Raw genomic sequence first — 21231 nt, forward strand, 5'->3', positions numbered from 1 at the left:
TTTAAATTCTTTGTCTTATAAGAAGAACAAGTAGCAAAACGATATTTTTGATAACTAAATACATCTTTATTTTTATATTATGTTTTACCCTAAAGCAGATAATTTTATGACAAGCTTTTCATATTTTTCCATACGGTAATGTCTACTTAAAAAGAGAATTTATCATGTAATAAAATGTGGGCATAAACAATAAGCAAATTATAAATCTGAGATCATAATTTTTCAAAGTCATAATTTTCCAGCCTAAAAAAACAGTTGCCTTGAAGCTCATTAGTATGTGATATGAAAATATAGAATGAGAATGAAGTAAACAATCAAAATGATCAGGAAATCATGTTTTCTAAAGCATCATAAGGTACTTGGAGTAGAAGTTTTTCACATTTAGCAAATGGTCAACCAATGGAATCTGGAACCAAAAAAAAAATTAAAGGGAACTTAGAAATAACAAAACTTCTTCAGCAATTTCCAAACTGTGTTCTGTTTAGTGGTAGTAAAGCTGGTTTCCACATCCTTCACCTCTTCAATAAGAGCAGTTTTCCTTTTATGTGGGCTTCTGAGTAGGATTCCTTTTGAAGGAAGTAATGCATACCTAAAAACATTTGGAAACCACTGATGGTTCTACATCCTCAGTAAATGTGAGGAAAGTGAGACCCAGTGGGGTTGAGTGTATATGACTCTCACATTAATTGCTTCCTTATCCACTGCTGAGGTTACTCAATTACCCTCTATAAGCAACTCGATACAAAACTGGGGTAGTGGGCATGGAGTTGAATTGCTGCTTCTCACAAAACATGGTTTTCGCTCAAAGGGAAAAAAATTGAAAAATTTAGTTCCTATGATTTCTTTCTTTGAAACTGTTTCCTGCGCTAGTCATTAATAGGTATATCAAGGTAAAATAGTCCCATGAAATGTCAAAGCAATGAGCAGTTTGCCTTTAAAGAGAATAATTTAATTTTCAGGAAAGATAAGCAGTGGAAACAATAGTCTATGGAAATGTTTAAAATTCTGTAATAATTTAACAACAGAGAAGAACAGCTTGATGGCACTTTTAAATGACTTTCTAAACTAAAATCCAATGTTGTTCTATAGAATCATTTTCAGTGGTTTGCTCATATTAGGCAAACATAGGTAGCACAGCTAAAGATGAATTACATCATGTATTCTTATTATTTTACAAAAATTGATGGATAATCATTTATTTCCATGTTGGGGTACTATGCTTCTAATCTCCTTTCAAAATAATCTATTCACACCTATGCAGATTAGTTGTTTAAAATCAGCCAATTCATTGGCTGCCATGAATCCAGAACTAGAATTTATTTGATGTGCTGTTTTTTAAGCGAATATACTTACAACTTTATTTCCATTAAATTAGCAAAATTTTAAAAGATAACAATCCAAAAATGCTAGTTTAGTTGGTAATAAAATATTCATATATTGCTAGTTACCCTTCTAGAAAGATTTGGGGTAACATATGCCAGTAGCCACAGAAATTCTGAAACTCCTTGATCTAGTCATCTCACTCCTGTCTATTTATCCCATGTAAATAATTTGAAAGGAGAAAAATACTTATATAAGGTAATTCATTACATTATAATAGTAGAAAAGTTTAAAATAACCAAATGGTCTGCTATGGGGGAATGGCTAAATAAATTATTGTGAAATAATTCAAGGAAATTATTATGTAACCACTATAATTGCAAAAAAGTAGAAAGGGGGAGGGTGTGCTTTTCCAGTAACACAAAGTGCTTATCCATGTTGCAGATGTAATGGAGAAGAGATAGGAATTCATTTTGTGACTTTTCCAGAAAGATGCATCCTAAAGAATAAGTAAAGCAAATAGCGTTCCTTTTAATGCATAGATGATGGGTGGAGCTGAAAAATAACTGAATCTAAGTCTACGATGCAGACTACTTCCTTTAATTAGAAGAATCCCCGATTCTTTTCAGACACACAATGCTATAGTAGGCCTTATGGCTTATCTTAACTTGATTTCTGAGTCAATTAATTCACTTAAAAAAAAAAGCAGTTTATTCTCAAATGAAAGGAACGGCTTCAGGGCCAAGCTGTGCCAAGCTATGCTATTTCTTATGCTTATCTTCCACTGAGTTGAGGAAAGACCTAAAGACTGTTTCCTCTAATGATACTTTAGGACAAAAAAAAAAAAAAAATCTTCACGGGGCCTCTTTACTGAGGTATTCCTCGACCATTATGTTCAGTCGTCTGGACCTGATCCCTTTGAGAAGAAAGGATCTGATCTCTCACGGCTCTAAATTTCTGCCATGTTCAAGTTAATCTACTTTTATAATAGCCAAATATTTCTTCACAGAAACCAACATTTTCCAAGCTATGAACAGCATTACCTCCTCCACAGGTTGCTGAGCAAGGAAAGAAATCCGTCTCCCTCCATCGATGGATGATGGGCTGATAGAAGATGAACTGGACGGTACTGTCAGCAGGCCCTGAATTTCGGATCTGCAAGAAACAAGAGGAACAGGTGTGGCAGTCAGGGGGCTTTGTGGGTCCTTTGAACCTTTGGACAAGGCTGATTGCCTTAGGCTGGTGAAGGACTGCCTCGGGAGAGAAGTGACAATGGCATTAGTGCATATCTTACCCACTAACCGAAGAGTGGTCCTTGCACATATCACTACCACTACCACTTCTCATTTCCATTACCACAAGCCAAGGAACAGCACTGTCTCAGTTTGTGATTCCAGTAGTTTCTTATTCCAAGCCACTTATTCCCCCTTTCACCTTTATTTCCAACCCATCAGGTATCACATATGCAATTATATGGATTTTCAAATGTAGGTACAGAAATGGAGCTTGTTTTTAAAAAAAGTTATAAATGCCATATGCTGCAGAAAATGAAAGGTACTGTCTTTGGTTAAGAAAACAAGAGAGGTAAAAAATTAAGTAGCTCTTCCTACTTAGAGACATACATAGAAATTCCTGGAAATTTACTGATTCATGTATTTTAACGGGCAAAGCTGACAATTGGAATCTTACTAAAATGCAAATTCTTGGGCCCAAGCCCAGAGATCCAGGCAATTCAAATATAGATGATTCAAGAATCACATTTTGGGCGGGCCGCGGTGGCTCAGCGGGCAAAGTGCTTGCCTGCCATGCCAGAGGACCTCGGTTCGATTCCCGGCCCCAGCCCATGTAAGAAACAAACAAACAAACAAAATACAATAAAAACAAGAAGATGTTTCCCTTTCTTCCTCCCTTCCATCCTTCCTTCCTTCTCTCTGTCTTTCCTTCCCTTCCTCCCTCTCTCTTTAAAAAAAAAAAAAAAAAAAAAAAAAAAAAAGAATCACATTTTGAAAAAAAAATTCACTTGTATTATAAAAGTAATTATTTTCAAATAAAATGGGTGCTTATGGACACTTCAGCTCTTTTTTCTTGTGAGGATATGTGAGGCAATAATTCTTCAATGAGTATTAAATATACAAGGCTGAGAAACATTCAAGCTGAAAGAGAAGGAAAGTGTACCTAAAATGAACGGTCTTAATTTCACAAACACAGTGACACAGCATCCAACACTTAGATTGCTGGGCAAGCCTTGGACTACTTATTGTACTAAATGAGGTTCAAAGGGCAACTGAGACGATCACCCCTTATCCTAATAACATTACAACAATTAGAGAGGTATCAGAGTCCAGCTGAATCATGGGGCTTAAAGTCTTTAATAAGTGTTTTCAATCATTAATACTGTCCTAATTGCTCCTTAGGGTTAAGCTGATGGTTTGTGTGGGTTTATATTTTGTTTAGTTTTTTTAAGATAGCCCTACTTTTATGCCAATGAGTTTATTAACAAGTGGATTAAACACCTAAGTTGCAGGGGGAAAACAGAAATACTGATGACACAGTTCCCCCCGAAATCATGGGTGCTAAATTCTAGATCAGTTTTTGGAGTTTGGATGGGAATGTGGAAATGTTCCTTGGAAAGTCTGAGAGAGTTGCAAAAGAGAAAGAAGAAAGAGAGAGAAAAACTACAGAATGTCACAGTATACTGGGGTTCTGACTCATGGAACATCCAGGTCTTTTCTAACAAGGATAAGCAATGATACAAATTCCCTGCTTTAAAACAAAAACAGCTGAAACAATACAAGGTCTTCCACAGAAGGATCCCCTTTTCTACCGATTAATATTTCTCAGTCCTACATGTCACATTCAGGATACCTAATTGCTTGCTTATGGATATAACATTAATCACAATTTCTTTTGAAAGCTCTTTTTAGCTAACAAAAGCCTATACCTCTCTTGGGACATATGGCTATCATACTGGAAGCTATTAAAAGCAGGGCTTTCATTTGAACACAACTTACAAGAAAAATTAAAGAGACAGAAAATTAGTTTAGACTCAGAGAGATAGGCTGTTCTGAAGGGGTCCCTTCTGAGACACTAGCAATTAAAGTTCTGGAAATGTGGGGTGAAAAATCACAGTTTCTTATGGCCAAAGAGAGGAGGATATAACATCATATCACATGGAAAAATTTTGTTCTAGAATGTCAGTACACTGTCTGGGCTTGTCTTTAGGTCAGGTTATAAAGGCAAAAAGATGGGGCATTTTCTCAGTTTCCTAGAAGTCAGTAATAAAAGTACCACATGTCTCAAGGGAAAGGGATATATGGTAAGAAGGAGGTTTGGTGATAAGGGAGAGGATTAACAAACACACACATTAAAGGAATGAAAACAAGCTCTTGGAAGGAATATTGTTAATGATTTCAACGAAGATGATGTATAACAACCATCAACGCATGGTCTATAGGTCTGCATTTGAAAAGATTATAAATGAACAGGAATGCCTTTGTTTCAAACAGATAAAACCAGTCATGAGTTGTACAAATCACTGGCCACATAATTTTGTTTGGTTCCTTCCACAATGATCACATTTGTGCTTTTCCCTACTCTATAATCAAATTCTTTGTATAATAATAATAGCAACAACTACCGCAATCAGCAACATTTATTATAGTCCTAACAAGTGCAGGGTGCATTTGGTGTTCAATCTACATTAAAACTACGTTGTATGATCTCTCACATTTATAGAAGAGAACATTGAGGCTCAGAGAGGCTAAGTGATTTGCTCAAGGATACACATCAGGAAAACAGCAGAGCTGATATCTGAAGTCAGGCTTGGAGGTAGGTCTGCCCAGTTCTAAAGTAGCTGTCCTCTTCATGCTACCAAGCGATTTCCCAAGTAGTGCGGTCAGGATTTGTGAATTTAGAAAAACAATGCTTGAAATAAAATGGAGAGGCTAACCTCATGTCCTGCATGGGAGGCTTACGTGCAGCTTACAGAGATAGGCCCACCGTGTATCTTTCCTCTGGTTTTATTAATTCTGATCTGTTGGGCCCCTTTTTATCATTAGCTATGTAATTTTGTAAAGCCTAAATCCTCAAACATCAGGTTCTAGTTTTCTGTAATATGCTCAAAACTTCAGTTTGGCACATTTTTGTCTTCTTTCTTAGAGAAGTTACAGAACAGAACAGAAGTTACAGTAACTGGCTTACAGAACAGTCATACATAAAATACAGGATTCCAATATACCACCTCATTAGTAACACCTTGCATTGGTGTGGAATATTTGTTAAAACTGATGATAGCACATTTTTATAATTGTACTATTAACTATAGTCCATGGTTTAACTTAGGGTTCACAGTTTGTGTTGTGCAACTCCATGGATTTTTTTGAAGTTTTTATTGTTACCCTATATACAATCTAACATTTCTGCTTTTAACCACTTTGAGATAGATATTTCAGTGCTTTATAATTAGGTTCATAATGTGCTACCATCACCACCATCCATTACCAAAACACTTCTATAGTCCAAATAGGAACCCCGTACGTTTTTAAAATTTAAATTAAAAGAAATTGTTTTGAGTGCATGGTCCAGGAATCGGACCCAGGTCTCCCACATGGAACCCTGTACACTTTTAACCTTAACTTCTCATTCCCTATCCCCACCTGGTCCCCTGGCAACCTATATTATAGATTTTGCCTCAATCAGTTTGCTTTTTCTAATTATTTTATATCAATGAGAACATACAAAATTTGTCCTTTTGGGTCTGGCTGATTTCATTCAACATGATGTCTTCAATCCATGTTGTTCATCCATGTTGTCACATAAATCAGAACTTCCTTCTCTTTTACAATTGAGCAATATTCAATTGTGTCTCTACATCACATTTTGTTTAACCGTTCATAAGTTGATGGACACTTGGGTTGCTTCCATCTTCTGGCAACTGCAAATAACGCTTTCAATTCTTCTGGATACACACCTAATAGTGCGATTGCTGGGTCATGTGGTAATTTTAAGGATTTTATTTTAAGCATCGTTACTTTCTAAGGAACTGTCAAACTGACTTCCAAAGCAGCTGCACCATCTTACATTGCCACCAGCAATGAATAAATCTTCCTATTTCTCTGCATCCTTTCCAACACTTGTAATTTTCCATTTTTAGCTCTTTAGAATTATATTTTACGGAGCTAAATACATCTGGTATAGGTAATTTTGACTCCCTTATGCTGATAAAAAAGAAGGTTCTGTGACAAGCTTTTCTTCCCATAATTACAATGTTTCAGTGCTTCTAATTCAATGTAGCTACTTATCACATTTAAAAGTAAATGGGAAGACAAAACTGGCTACTTTCCATAGCAGTTAGCTGCACTGTTATGACAAATCTTCAGGGAAGTAAAAATGCATGTATGGATAATGGCTGAGCTTTAAGTCCATGTGAAACCAAAGGAATCAAGGAGAAATAATCACAAACACGTGAAAGATATCACTGTGGAAAAGTTTTGGTAATAGATGGTGAAGAGAGTAGCATGATATGGTGAATTTAATTAAAACCACTGACTTGTATTTTGAAAGCTGTTAAAAAGGTAAATTTCAGGTTGTATATGTTACCAGAATAACAATTTTTAAAACCCACAGAACTGTACAATGCAGAGTGAACCTTAATGTAAACTATGGACTAGAGTTAATAGTACAATTCTAATATTGTTTCATCAATTGTAACAAAGTCACCACCCTAATGTAACACGTTAACTATGGGGAAAACTCTGTGGTGGGGGGGGCAGGGGGTATATAGGAACTCTCCTTTTCGCACGATTTTCCTGTAACCCTACAACTGCTCTAATAAGAAAAGAAAAAGAAAGAAAAAAAGAAAAAGAAAAAAGAGGACAGCATATTGTTCACAAAGCTTCTCTGAGAAAGTACCATGAAAAGCTAGGCTTTTTCTTCTCAGTTGGGAAAAGGGCAATTTTGTGAGCCTCAGAATGCTCCTGTGCTAGGCTATTTCTCTCAGTAATGTAGAAACATTTGCCCCAACTGGGCCAGCCAGGAGGCTAGCCCCCACCCACCTGCCTTGATTGCAATTCAAGGGCTGGAGGAGAGGCTATAAAAGGGAACTGGGGCTGACCTTCCACTGTAGTCTCTGGCTGGGACCCATGCTTGTATTCACTTATCACACTGCTGTCAGGGCAACTAGGGATTTCACGATTTGGGAGGGCTTGGAAATGGTGGAAATAAACCCGTTTGTCTGCTATGGAGGGAATAAAATGGAAAATAGGCCAATCTGTTTATGAATAGCCTCATCGTATTCTACTTTTTTTTTTTTGACATGGGCAGGCACCAGAAATCGAACCCTGGTCTCCAGCATGGAGGTGAGAACTCTGCCACTGAGCTACCGTGGCCCACCTTGTATTTCACTCATTTTGGTGTCATGGTGGTCAACAGTGATACCATATGCTCAAGAACTTTCATAAGAAAATTTTCAGTGCTTTCATTTGGGCTTTCAAAGTTATACTAAATAATAAAATCTTTATAGAAATTTTGTATTTTTAAATAATATTTATATAATTTTTATTGCCTTCCTCCTCCATATTCTGTAAACTCTGTGGAGGCAGGTACCATACATGTTGCTCACCACTTTCCTTCAGCTTCATCTATAATGTCTGGCACAAAGCATGTGCTTAAAATTGTTGAATAAATGAATGAGCAAATGAGCAAACACATTACCTATTGATCATGGTCCTTTCAAACACTTTCAAAAGTACAAGCCATTACTGGTGACACATCCCTACAAAAGTTGTCATCTTTTTATATATATTGGTCAATTTTCTTGGATATGGTATTGATCATTTCAAGCAAATGATAAAATTCAAGAAAAGAAGTAGTATCATTACAAAAGAAACCTCAACCAACAGCACTCCTTTTTTCCTACCCTCTGCTGAAGGCTGCCTCTTTAGGCAGGATAATATGATAGAAAGAATTACAAAAAAAAAAAAAAGCTACTTATTATCATAATGAAATACAGATTCAATCACTGCACTTCTGGAAATACCTGATAATTTTAATGGTTGGAAACACTAAGACTAGGGCATATTAGGTAAAAATAACAAAAAATGCCAACTTAGAGACAACCTCAAAACCAGAAGATCTAGAAAAAGAAGAGCAAATTTCCTTTTCTAGAAGCAGAAGGGAGGAAATAAAGATTAGAGTGTAGATAAATGAAATAGAGAATCATAATTAAAAAACAGAGGAATCAAAAAAACCCAAGTTGGTTCTTTGAAAAGACCAATAAAATTGAGAAACCTTTAGCTAGACTGACAAAGAAAAAAAAGGAGAGGACATATATAACTAAAAACATACATGAAAAGGGACATATTACTATCAACCCCACTAAAACAAAAAGGACTATAAGAGTATTATGAATAACTGCACATCCACAAATTAGAACGCCTGGATGAAATAGATACATTCCTAGAAATATGTAACCAACGACCAATACTGACTCAAAAAAGAAATAAAAGATCTCAACAAAAGAGTAACTAGAAAAGAGATTGAGGCACTACTCAAAAAACCTCCCAACTTAGAAAAGCACAGGACCAGATAGCTTTACAGGGAAATTTTATCAAACATCCCAACAAATTAACAACCCTGCTCAAACTCTTCCAAAAAAACTGAAGTGGAGAGAACACTGATTCATTGTATGAGGCCAATATCACTCAACACCAAAGCTAGATAAAGTTTACCACAAGAAAAGAAAATTACAGACCAATATCTATTATGACTATAATGGAAATATCCATCACAAAAGATTACCAAACCAAATCCAACAGCACATTAAAGGGATTATACACTATGATCAAGTGGATGTATTTCACGTATGCAAAGGTAGTTCAACATAAAAAAATCAATTAATGTAATACATCAATAAAATGAAGGAAAAATTCCACATGATCATCTTAATTGACACAGAAAAGGCATTTGACAAAATCCAGCACTCTTTCTTGATAAAAACACTTAGAACACTAAGAACAGAAAGAAATTGCGTCAATATGATAAAGAATACATGTGAATAACCCACAGCTATCTTCATACTTTATGGAGAGAGACTGAAAGCTTTCCCCCTAAGATCAGGAAGGTGACAAGGATGCCCACTGTCACCACTATTATTCAACATTGTGCTGGAAGTTCTTGCTAGAGCAATGAAGCAAGAAAAAGAAATAAAAAACATTCAAATTGGAAAGGAAAAAGTAAAACTTTCACTATTTTCAGATGATTTGACCCTAAACAGAGTAAGCACTAAAGAATATCACAACAAAGCTCCTAGAGTTAATAAATGAATTTACCAAATTGGTGGGGTACAAGATCAACATGCAAAAATCAGTAGTGTTTCTATATACTAGTAATGAGCAATCTGAGGAGGAAATCAAGAAAAAATTCTATTTACAATAGCAACTAAAAGAATCAAATCTGTGGGAATAAATCTAAACAAGGATGTAAGGTACTTGTACACAGAAAACTTCAAGACATTGCTGAAAGAAATCAAAGAAGACCTAAATGAATGGAAGAATATTCCATGTTCATGGATTGAAAGACTAAATGTTGTTAAGATGCAACTCTACCCAAAATGATTTACAGATTCAATGTAATTCCAATGAAAATACCAATAACCTTCTCTGCAGAAATGGAAAAGCCAGACATCAAATTTATATGGAAGGGTAATGGGCTCTGAACAGTCAAAGCCATCTTCAAAAAGAACAAAGTAGGAGGAATCACACTTCTCAATCTTAAAATGTATTACAAAACCACTATAATCAAAAGAGCATGGTACTGACACAAGGACATATACTTAAACAATGTAATTGAATTGAGAACTCAGAAACCAACCCTCACATTTATGGCCAACTGATTAAAAATAAAAGTTTTATTAGAGAAGTTGTGGATTTACAGAACAATCATGCATAAAATACAGGATTCCCAAACACCACCCATCACCAACATCTTGTATTGGTGTGGAACATTTGTTACAGTTGATGATAGCACTTTTTTGGTAGTTGCATCATTTTTAACAGTAGTTACCTTTGTCACAACTGATGAAAGACTATTAAAATCATACTAGTAACTGTTGTCTATGGTTTGCTTTAGGTGTCTTTTGTCCCCATATACCATACTATTATTAACACCGTGTATTAATGTAATACACTGTTACAATTCATGAAGGAATATTCTTATACTTGTACTATTAACTATAGTAAATCATCTATAGTAGGCTCACTATGTTATGTAGTCCTAGGTATTATCTCGTAATTTTTATTCTAGGAACAGATGACCTAAAGTTTCCCCCTTTAAACACATTCACCGATATAATTCAGTGCTATTAGATATACTCACAATATTGTACTACTATCAACACCATCCATTTTCAAACCTTTACAATCAACCTACACTGAAATTCTGTAGAAATTAAGTATCTATTACCCATTCTCTAACCCCAATCTATCCCCTGGCAACCTATATTCTAGATTCTAACTCTATGAATTTGCTTATTATAATAAGTTCATATTAGTGAAATCATACAGTATTTGTCCTCTTTTGTCTGGCTTATTTCACTCAATATAATGCTCTCTAGGTTCAGTCATGTTGCATGCATCAGTACTTCATTCCTTTTTATGGCTGAATAGTATTCCATTGCATGTATAAACCACATTTTTAAAATATATATATTGGTTGATGGACACTTGGGTTGCTTCCATCTTTAGACAATTCTGAATACTGCTACTATGAATATTGGTATTCAAATATCTGTTAGAGTCCTTGCATTCAATTTTTCTGGGTATACGTCTAGTTGCAGGATTGCCAGGTCATTCAGTAATTCTATACCTAGCATCCTGAGGAACTGCCAAACTGTCTTCCACAGTGGCTTCACCATTTGACATTCCCAGCAGCAATGAATAAGTGTGATTTGCATATCCCTAATAGCTAGTGATGTTGAGTATCTTTTCATGTGTATTTTTTAACCATTTGTATTTCATCTTTGGAGAAATGTCTGTTCGAGTCTTTTATCCATTTTTTAAATTGGGTTGCTTGTCTTTTTTGTTCTTGAGTTATAGGATTTTTTAGATATTCTGGATATTAAACCTTTATTGGACACGTGGTTTGCAAATATTTTCTCCCATCTGTAGATTGTCTTTTTACTTTCATGATTACATCCTCTGATGCACAAAGGCCTTTAATTTTGAGGCGGTCCCATTTATTTTTTCTTTCATTGCTTGTGCTTTGGGTGTAAAGTCTAAGAAAACACTGCCCAACACAAAATCTTGAAGATGCTTCCTCATATTTTTATCTAGGAGTTTTACAGCCCTGTCTCTTATATTTAGGTCTTTGATCCATTTTGAATTTATTTTTATATATGGTGTGGGATAGGGAGCCTCTTTTATTCCTTTGTATATGGATATCCAATACTCACAGCACCACTTGTTAAAGCCTTGCCAAAAATCAATTGGCTATTAAGGGTGCATGGGTGGTTCAGTGGTACAATGCCTGCCTTCCGTGGGGGAGACTTGGGTTTGATTCCCAGACCATGCACCCCCACCCCATCCCAAACAAAAGAAAAATAAAAAGAAAAAATCGGCCATTGATGGGAGGTCTATTTCTGAACTCTGAATTCAATTCCATTGGTCAATATATCTATCCTTGTGCCAATACTATGCTGTTTCAACACTGTAGCTTTGTAACATGCTTTAAAGTCAGGAAGTGTGAGTCCTCCAGTATGGTTCTTCTTTTTCAATGTTTTGGGCTATTTGGGGCCACTTACCCTTCCAATTAAATTTGGTAATTAGCTTTTCCATTTCTATAAATAAGTTTTTGGAATTTTTATTAGGATTGTATTGAATCCATAAATATTTTGGGTAGAATTAACATCTTAAGAATATTTAATCTTCCAATCCATAAACATAGAAAGTTCTTCCATTTTATTTAGATCTTCTTGATTTCTTTTAGCAATGTTTTATAGTTTTCTGTGTACAAATGCTTTAGTCCTTGTTTAGGTTTATTTGCAGAGATTTGATTCTGAAAGTTGCCATTGTAAACGGAATTTGTTTCTTGATTTCCTTTTCAGATTGCTCATTACTGATTTTTATATGTCTTATCTTTTGCCTCTCTTTTTCTTTACTGCAACCTCCTTTTCTGTATGGCTGATCTTTTGTGATGTATGTGATTGATCTCTTTCTTGTTTCTATTTTTGTATATCTTTTATATACTTTCTTTGTGGTTATGCTAAGGTTTATATTAAACAACTTTAATCTATAACCTACTAATTTGGAAAGATACCAACTTAGCTTCTATAGCATACATGTCCTCCCCTCCTATATCCCTGTTTACCCTCTTCACGGTGTCTTTGTCCCACTTTACCACTTCATATTTTACATGTCCGTTATCAGGAAATACATCACTTTCTTGTTCAATAGTATTCAAATTCTTGTAAGAATCAAAGACTAGAGTTGTATATTGAGTATACAGTATTACTGTTTTTCTTCTTCGTTGTTTTGTTTGTTTGTTTTTTGCATGGGCAGGCACTGGGAATCAGACCCAGGTCTCCAGAATAGCAGGCAAGAACTCTGCCTGCTGAGCCACTGAGGCCCACCCAATCGGGTTTTGTGTTTACCCTTTTAGTTAACTAGTAATCTTCATTTCTTCACACTACTCCAAGCCATTCTCTCCAGTCTTTTCCTTTCAACCTGTAGAATTCCCTTCAGTTATTCTCGTAGGGATAGTCTTTTCTTTATGAACTCTCTCAGTTTCTGGGTATCTGTGAATATTTTAGACTTTCCCTCAGTTTTGAAGGACAATTTTTCTGGATAAAGAATTTTTGGCTGATGGTTTTTCCCTTTCATTACCTTAGATATAGCATATCACTGCCTTCTTGCCTCCATGGTTTCTGATGAGAAACAGTCCTATTGGTGATCCCTTATATGTGATTAATCACTTTTTTCTTGCTGCTTTCAGAATTATCTACCATTGACATTTGACATTCTGATTAGTACGTGTCTCAAAGTAGGTCTATTAGGATTTATTCTGTTTTTTTTACCCATATAAGAATCAGAACTATGAAAGTCTTTGAAGAAAATGCAGGGAAGCATCTTTAGGACCTTATGTTTGGCAATGATATTTTTAGGCCATACAACTACAGCACAAGCAACAAAAGGAAAATAAATAAATGGAGCCTCATCAAAATAAAAAAAAAAAGACTTTTGTGCTTCACAGGAATTTATCATGAAAGCAAAACAACAACCTACACAATGGGAGAAAATATTTGGAAACCACATATCTCATAAGGGTTTATCGAGAATATATAAAGAAACCCTTCACTCAACAACAAAAACACAAACAACTCAATTAAAAAATGCACAAAAGACTTGAATAAACGTCTATCCAAAGAAGATATACAAATGTCCAAAAAAGCACATGAAAAGATGTCCAACATCATTAGCTATCAGGGAAATGTAAATCAAAACTACGGTTTTGCCATTAGAATGGCTACTACTAAAAAAGTAGAAAATTACGAGTGTTGGAGAGTATGCAGAGAAATAGAAACACTCATTCATTGCTGGTGGCCATGTAAAATGGTGTAGTCACTGTGAAAGACATTCGGCAGTTCCTCAGAAAGTTAAGTATAGAATTACTATATGACCCAGGAATCCCACTACTAGGTATATAGTTCCCAAAGAACTGAAAGCATTGACTTCAACAGATACGTGCACTCTGATATTCACAGCAGCACTATTTACAATTACCAAAAGATGGAAGCAAGTGCCCATCAACTTATGAAAGGATAAAGAAAAAGGAGTCCATATATACAATGGAATATTATTCAGCTATAAAAAGGAAAGAAATTCTGATCCATATAAGAATGTGGATGAACTTTGAAGACATCATGTGAAGTGACATAAGCCGGGCACAAAGGGACAAATGTTGTATGATCTCACAGATATGAAATAATTCAACTAAGCCAACTGAGAATCAGAATGTAGATAAAGGTTGCCAGGGTACAGGTTGGGAAAGGCAATATGGTATGAAGGCTAGAAATGTATAGATTGCCCATCTGGAATGAGGGAGATGTTTTGGTGATTGGTTATGGTAGTACAACATCATGAATGTAATTAATAGCATTGAATCTTTATCTCAATATGTTTAAAGGGGAAATGTGATATCATATATAGTACTAGAATAACATTTTTAAAAAATTCATGGAAATGTACAACACAACAATGAACCCTAATGTGAGCCATCGATTTTAGTTCGTAGTAAAATTATAGAAATGTGCTTTTATCAATTGTAACAAAAGTCCCACAGCTATGAAGGTGTTAAGAACAGGGTTGCAAATGGGACACCCGTATTCTATGCCTGTTTATTTTGTAAACCCACAACTCCTCTCACAAAAAAAAAACATTGCCAGTCTACCCAACTTTATTTATATACTTATTAGAGTTTTCTAGCCCTCCTAAAACTCCAGAAATGTCAATATTGAAAGAAACTTTATTTCAGGCCATAGGCTCCTGGCTCAGGAGCCCTTGAGAAATATTGGCTGTGGTTAAAGCAGACCTCTGCCCTTGAGTAGGGCAACCCACCAGAGATGCCTCCTGAGAACAGGTGTAATGTCAGCTGTGGAACAAAGAGGATAGAAAAGATATGTCAGGAGGGAGATTCAGAGAGGGTAGAGCAGCTCTACTCTCCCAGTGCTCGGATGTAGGAGGAGGGCAGAAACAACGGAGCCCAAGTGGGGTAGATTTGGGCAGGGGTCTGCTATGCTGTCAGTGTGGGAGAAAGGTGAGGAACCTCTTCTCTGACGCTCTGCCTTAGATCCAGCTCTACAACTTGGCAAGCAATGTATGAGGTCCAATAAGAAATACAGCATTTTCTAACGTGCTCAAATCTAAACTTTGGAATCTGTCCGCAAAAAGGGACCTATTTACTAGGGGAACTGCTACCTGTGAAAGCTGGGTAGAAACATGAACCACTATTACTTCATATTTCTCTTCTTTCCTACGGGTCATTTAAACTTTTCCTCCCAAGAACGTTTGGCGAAGGACAGTGGTTTTTCCCTTTGTTTGAGCACCGGTTGATTAGCATGGGAGGTCATCTACATAGAGGCTGGATGGCAGAGTGAAACCCACCTGGAATTAAACATTTGTCAAAGTTCAGCCTCTAGCAGAGAAAAACAATGCTTATCTCAATCCTACCTATGATTCATGGGCTGCCCAGTCACATAAGGCTTTACTAACCACTTAATGTCTGTAGTAAATATCTATAACTTTTACTGCTTGTTCATTTTATTTCATATACTCACTTATATGGTGCAATGCATCATTATTTCAAAATTTTCTAGCTGGTGTTATATCACTCAAGTGACATTATAAGCTAGAAGAAGTGAGAAACCATATCTAAAAGTCAGTTTTTCCCATGTATGAAATGCAATGCTTTGCATCACCTAAAATAAGGATATACATGGAAAGTCTATAAATTTATTGATTTACTTTGCATACGTGATTTCCCTCCAGGGGCTCTTTCTATCATTTCCTCTCATATTAAAAATTTTTTTTTGGTACTGAATTATGGTTAGGAATATAAATATGAATAAAAATTGGCTATGCTCATGGCCGTCCAGAAAGGTATATGAAGACATCACGCCTACCTAACACTCTATCTGATGTAACTGGAAATCATAACCTTTCTTTCTATGCCCTAGAACACTCAAAAATGCTATTTTGACAACTGGAATGATACCATTCTTCTTATGTTCCCTAGACATAAAAACATGAAGCATTTTGTAATTTGTCTTCCACAAGAAATAACTATTCTCTGGTCATCAGTGCATAAATTTGTGTCAGTGATCCTGTGACTGTACTTACTATTTCCTCTTCTGTTGTGTATTTCTGTTCCTTTGGTGGCTAAGATACCCATCAACCACTCTTCTCTTTATCTAATCTGCCTTTCTTCCTAAGGTTTTCAAATGAGGGCAAATATGAACATATGCAAATTTCTTGAGTTATTTTCCCAAGTAGAGCTAAATTGGAGGTTCCAGTAAAGGGACAGGTCTATGGGTGAAAAAGAACCTCTTCTATCTGGGAAGTGATGCACTGGGCCCGCAGCTTCAGGAGGGAGGCGCAGGGCATGGGAAGGGAGGAAGGGGACGACTAAGCCAGCTAATCCTCCAGCCAAGAGCCAAATCGCCCCCAACCGTCCATGTGATGACACACGCCACAGCCAGCCGGCTCTCATATCCATTTGTCTCAACAGGCTTCCCAGGTCGACCCTGGGTGTAGTTCTTGGAAGCTGATGAGCCTCTGGCCTTCTTAGAGGAGCAGCTTTCTGTCATTGTGCAGATGTATTGTGATGTTTTGACCAAAAGTTTAACCATATCAAAAAGAAGGAATGGAAGCAATGTGGTTCTATCCATGTTTATATACATTGTCTCATTTTATCCCTCACAATTACTCTACAGGGTGGATGTTTTATTATCATTTTATAGATGAGTACACAGGCTGGAGGAGGTGAAGCAATGTACTCAAGGGCACACGGAGGCAATAAGCAGCAGAATATACCAACCCCTAAAGTGCTTTCCCTTTCCACTATACTACATTATTTTTGCCAAAAATGTTTATAAAACCAATGTATCAGGTTCAGGTTTTTGAAAGAAATGTTCTCTTGGGAAGGAAGATAAGAATTCAATCCAGTTTTAATGTGGCCAAAAGAGGAGTTTCCAAAACATAATTTTGGAGCCCCGTGGCAATATATAACAATTTTGACTGGGGAAAAAAAAAATCTTCCTTTTGTGAAAAAATATTTTGTTTCCTTTTGAAGAAACAAAAATCGTACTCTGGTAATAAAATTTCACAGAGATATTGACAAATGGCTATATTGATTCATGTGTTTCTCATTCAAAAAGGAATTGTTTAAATTAATTTATAATGGAGAAGAGTCTATAATATGATACTAAAGCTGACTCATACCATGTGTATAATTTTAAAGCACCTAAATCATGAAAAATGATAAACTATCAAATGGTAATCCTTCATGTGAAGCTATTTCCTGAGAGTGAAGAAAAAGCTGTTTCATTACAAATCTTTACTGGAAAAAAAGGTAATTTTCTCCTTTTATTCCTCTATTTTCTTAAATTATCTGGCTCACTTTCAAGTCAAGTAAAGAAAGTCAAGTCTTTCTCTTTTTTAAGTAAAGTGATATTTAAAATTATAAAATTGTGCTCACTTCAGCAGCAGATATACTAAAATTGGCACAATACAGAGAAGATTAGCATGGCCCCTGCACAAGGATGATACACAAACTTGTGATGTAGTCATTATTTTTTAAGTTATTAGGGAAAAAAAATTCCCAAATCATTAAACAGTACAACACAAAGAGTGAACCCTAATGAAAACTATGGGCTCTAGCTAATGGTATAAATACAATAATATAATTTCATCAATTGTAACAAAGCTGCCATAAATAATAGGGAAAATTATGGATGTGTGTGTGGGGGTTTAAGGGAACTCTGTACTTTCTGCATGTTTTTCTGTTAACCTACAATTGTCCTAATTAAAAAAAAAAACCACAATCACTTGAATTGAAATTTTTGTGAATTTCATATACCTAAAATCATAAGGAGAGAAAAACAGTTTAAAAGGAGGTCTTTTAATAATGTGAAGGGGAAAAAATAAAAAAAACCTGCATCTATACATATACACCCAAATGTTACTCCAGCGTTTCATTGAATAGATAATTTGTCTATGTATTTTTTTCAACAGTTCTTCCTTTCACTAACAATATATTAGTTAAAGATATATCTGACATCGGTAACTACAGTATTAATTCTAAGGGCTAGATTCTATTACTTAAATTGTTTAAAATTGATATTATTAGAGAAGTTGTAGGTTTACAGAAGAATCACGCATAAAATACAGAGTTCCTACATTTTTCATTTTCTCCAGTCTAACATCAAGTCATGAATAATTTCTTTTTAAACTAATGTTGTTTAAATTTCAGGATACTTCCATGTTAAAAAATAAAATTTTTAATTAAAAATTTTAGACTGTCAGAAAAGTAGTTATATGCTGACCACAGCATGCACTTGGGCAGCGAAGACCACACCCTTTGATAAAGAAACAGAACCCAAGTTCACTTTCAATTCTTAAACAGCCTATACACTGAAATCCATCGCAGTCAATTTTACAAAGTGTCAAAGAGTATTAACATTTGGACCAGAAACAAAAGTAGCTAGAATGGGCATTATTGGGATAACTCAGTGGTTCTCAACTGGGGGTAATTTTGCCCCCCAAGAGACATTTGGCAATGTCTGGAGAATTTGGGATTGTTACACTAGGAGAGGGGACTAGAATCTACTGGAATCTAGTAGGGAGAGGCTGGGGATGATGCTAAATATTCTGTAATGCACAGGACAGCCCTCCACAGCAAAGAATTATTTAACCAAAATGTCAATAGTGATGAAATTGAGAAAACTGGGACTACTGATGAAGTTTGAATAATGACCTACATTGTAAAAATGTGGTTTCCTGAATTTGATAATTTTTCCATAGTTTCATAATAGAATGACCAAAATAAATATCAAAGTATGTAGGAATAAGGTGCCAGTCTCACAAATGGTTCAGAAAAAAATAACACAAATACATGCAGAGGGAAAGAATGAATGATAAAGTCATGGAGCAAAATGTTTAACAACTGGTGAATCCCGGAAAAGGGTACGCAGAAATTATTTTTCTTTATCTTGCAATTTGAATTTGTTCTAGGCACTCAGGAAAGTGTCAAAAGCTTCTTTAAACTAGATTTTCTTAAATATTTACATTTACATATGAAAGATAAAATACACTCTCAGAAGCAACACATAATATGGGCCAGAAGCAAAGCGATGTGATAGCTAGTCCTGGCTTACCATTGGTGTGGACTTAGGCAATGCAATCACATTTCCTGAGGCTTGGTTTTCTGGTCTGTAAAACAGAGATACCCGCATCTGCTCTACTACAGCAGTTGCTTGAAAGTAAAAGTCCTTTATTCATCCAGCAATTATTAGTGCCTACCGAGTCCTTCTTACAGTGATATGAAGACTAAGAAAATTCTGTCCCTGCCTTCAAGGAACACACAGTGGGAGATGTAACGCAAATAGGAATTTGGGGTAGAGTCATAGAATGATTCCTCAAGTAGGAAATTCTAAAGAAGAAGTATAAAGAGAATGGAGAAAGAAAACACAGAGGCACAGCATTATGGAAAGATAATGAGGTATGATACTGTAAGGTGTTGGGGGATCTGTGAGCCATCCAGATGACTGAAACAAGGAGGGGAAGAACTGAAAGGAAAGTTGGAAAGGCAAGCAGAATCCAGATTATTAAGAATAGCAGATGCTATACTATGGCTTTTCATTTTAACTTGAAAGCAAGGAGTAGAGGTGGGGGGACTAGGCAAATTAGGAAGAAGGGATTTATGATTTTAGGAAACTCACTCAGAAGGCAACATAGATAATAGATCACAGGCTAATTCGGGTGAGATATGAAAACCTAAACTAAGGTGGTAGAAGCAAGGATGGAGAAGAGAGACTTGAGAGATAGAACAGAAGTAGAAATGACACAGATTAATATCTACCTGGGGGTGTAAAGGAGAGAGAATTCATGGTGAAAAAAAAGGCATCTGACATTCCCAGGTAAACAGTGCATCAGTCTACAAGATAATATAGAAGATAAAGTAGGTTTCTGGGGTTAGACAAGTTCAATTTTGGACATGTTGAGCACATCCAAGCGGCGATGTGCAGAAGGCAGCTGGATAAATAAAATGCAGTTGACAATACTGTGAACCATGCAAATGTGAATATTACCTGAATTTAGTTCCATATTTTCAGTATGTTAGGCAACCTCGAAAATGTATTAACTCTTGCAAGGCCACTACAGAAATTATTATAGTATGTTCTCTTAACAGTAATTTAAAGGCTTCAAAGACTAAAGATATTTCTCAATTCTTTCTTTATTTGTTTAACTGAAAGTATGTAACTCCTGACAACATCATTGTTATTGTGAGCTACATTTGATGGTTTGTAGCTTTCTGTTCACGTCCTGTGGAGGGCATCTGGCCTGGATTAAAAAGGGCTACCATGCAGAAGGAGACAAAGGACAATACTCTGGAACTTTTCTTCCATCCAACCTCATTCTTGATCACATTTTCCTATATGCATTCTTACTTTCAGCTGCCCTGGGGTCATCAAGCATTAGCTTAAAGCAAATGTCCTCTGGCTCTAGGTCCCATGATGAAAAATTTATGGAGTCCTGGACACATTACAAGTTTTACAGCTTTACAGCTACAATCCTTCAAGTCCTTCTGACCTACTGAAGGTAAAAATATGTTTTGCTTTATAGTGATTCCCAAATGTTCTTCTAGTGTTCACATTTTCCCTACAGAGTGTATGTTATTTCCAGCAATGTGTTTTATATTACCTTGAAGAATAAGGAAGCTCTGATGGAGGAAACAATTGAGTTTTGTTGCCAGTACAACAAAAAACAGAACTTGCAATTGGAAGCACGATAAATTGAGTGAGTCTATGGATCATCAGTTTGGCTTTCTCTTCCACTGAAAACACCTTATCCAAGTCAACGGCTGTATACTAACATTTCAAAAATAGTTTATAGCTCCCTTCTAATGAGGACTTTATAAGTAACATCAATTTGGAGACCTGGGCTTGAAATTTGGGCTGAAGGGGCTCACCTTGACGATGAAATCTGCAGTGAGTGGTCCAGCCATTTTCAGTATCTCTTTGTCTGGAAATTTCTGGAAGTCCACACTAGAATTGTCCACAAGAAAGGTGCCTGTGGAGCTGAGGCTATTTTCTCCGTTAGCCCCCTGGAGTGTTTTAGTTTCCAGATCTACGTAGTCAAACAC

The 21231-nt window shown here is 35.9% G+C and overlaps 1 protein-coding gene and 1 non-coding gene across 3 annotated transcripts in view; one reads left to right on the top strand and one right to left on the bottom strand.

Moving 5' to 3' along the window:
- Positions 1-21231, bottom strand: part of ADAMTSL1 (ADAMTS like 1) — a 998876-nt gene that overhangs the window by 225606 nt on the left and 752039 nt on the right. For both annotated transcript variants that reach the window (XM_077148079.1, XM_077148080.1), the window contains 2 exons: positions 21058-21215; positions 2364-2475 (listed from right to left, as the gene is read on the bottom strand). In XM_077148079.1, the coding sequence (XP_077004194.1) occupies positions 2364-2475; positions 21058-21215 (270 nt within the window). The remainder of the gene's footprint in view (positions 1-2363; positions 2476-21057; positions 21216-21231) is intronic.
- Positions 17558-17664, top strand: LOC143675180 (U6 spliceosomal RNA). Its single transcript, XR_013171424.1, has one exon. It is a non-coding gene; the product is annotated as a U6 spliceosomal RNA (small nuclear RNA).

The sequence above is a fragment of the Tamandua tetradactyla genome, chromosome 2 (assembly GCF_023851605.1).
Source record: "Tamandua tetradactyla isolate mTamTet1 chromosome 2, mTamTet1.pri, whole genome shotgun sequence".
Classification (NCBI taxonomy): Eukaryota; Metazoa; Chordata; class Mammalia; order Pilosa; family Myrmecophagidae; genus Tamandua; species Tamandua tetradactyla.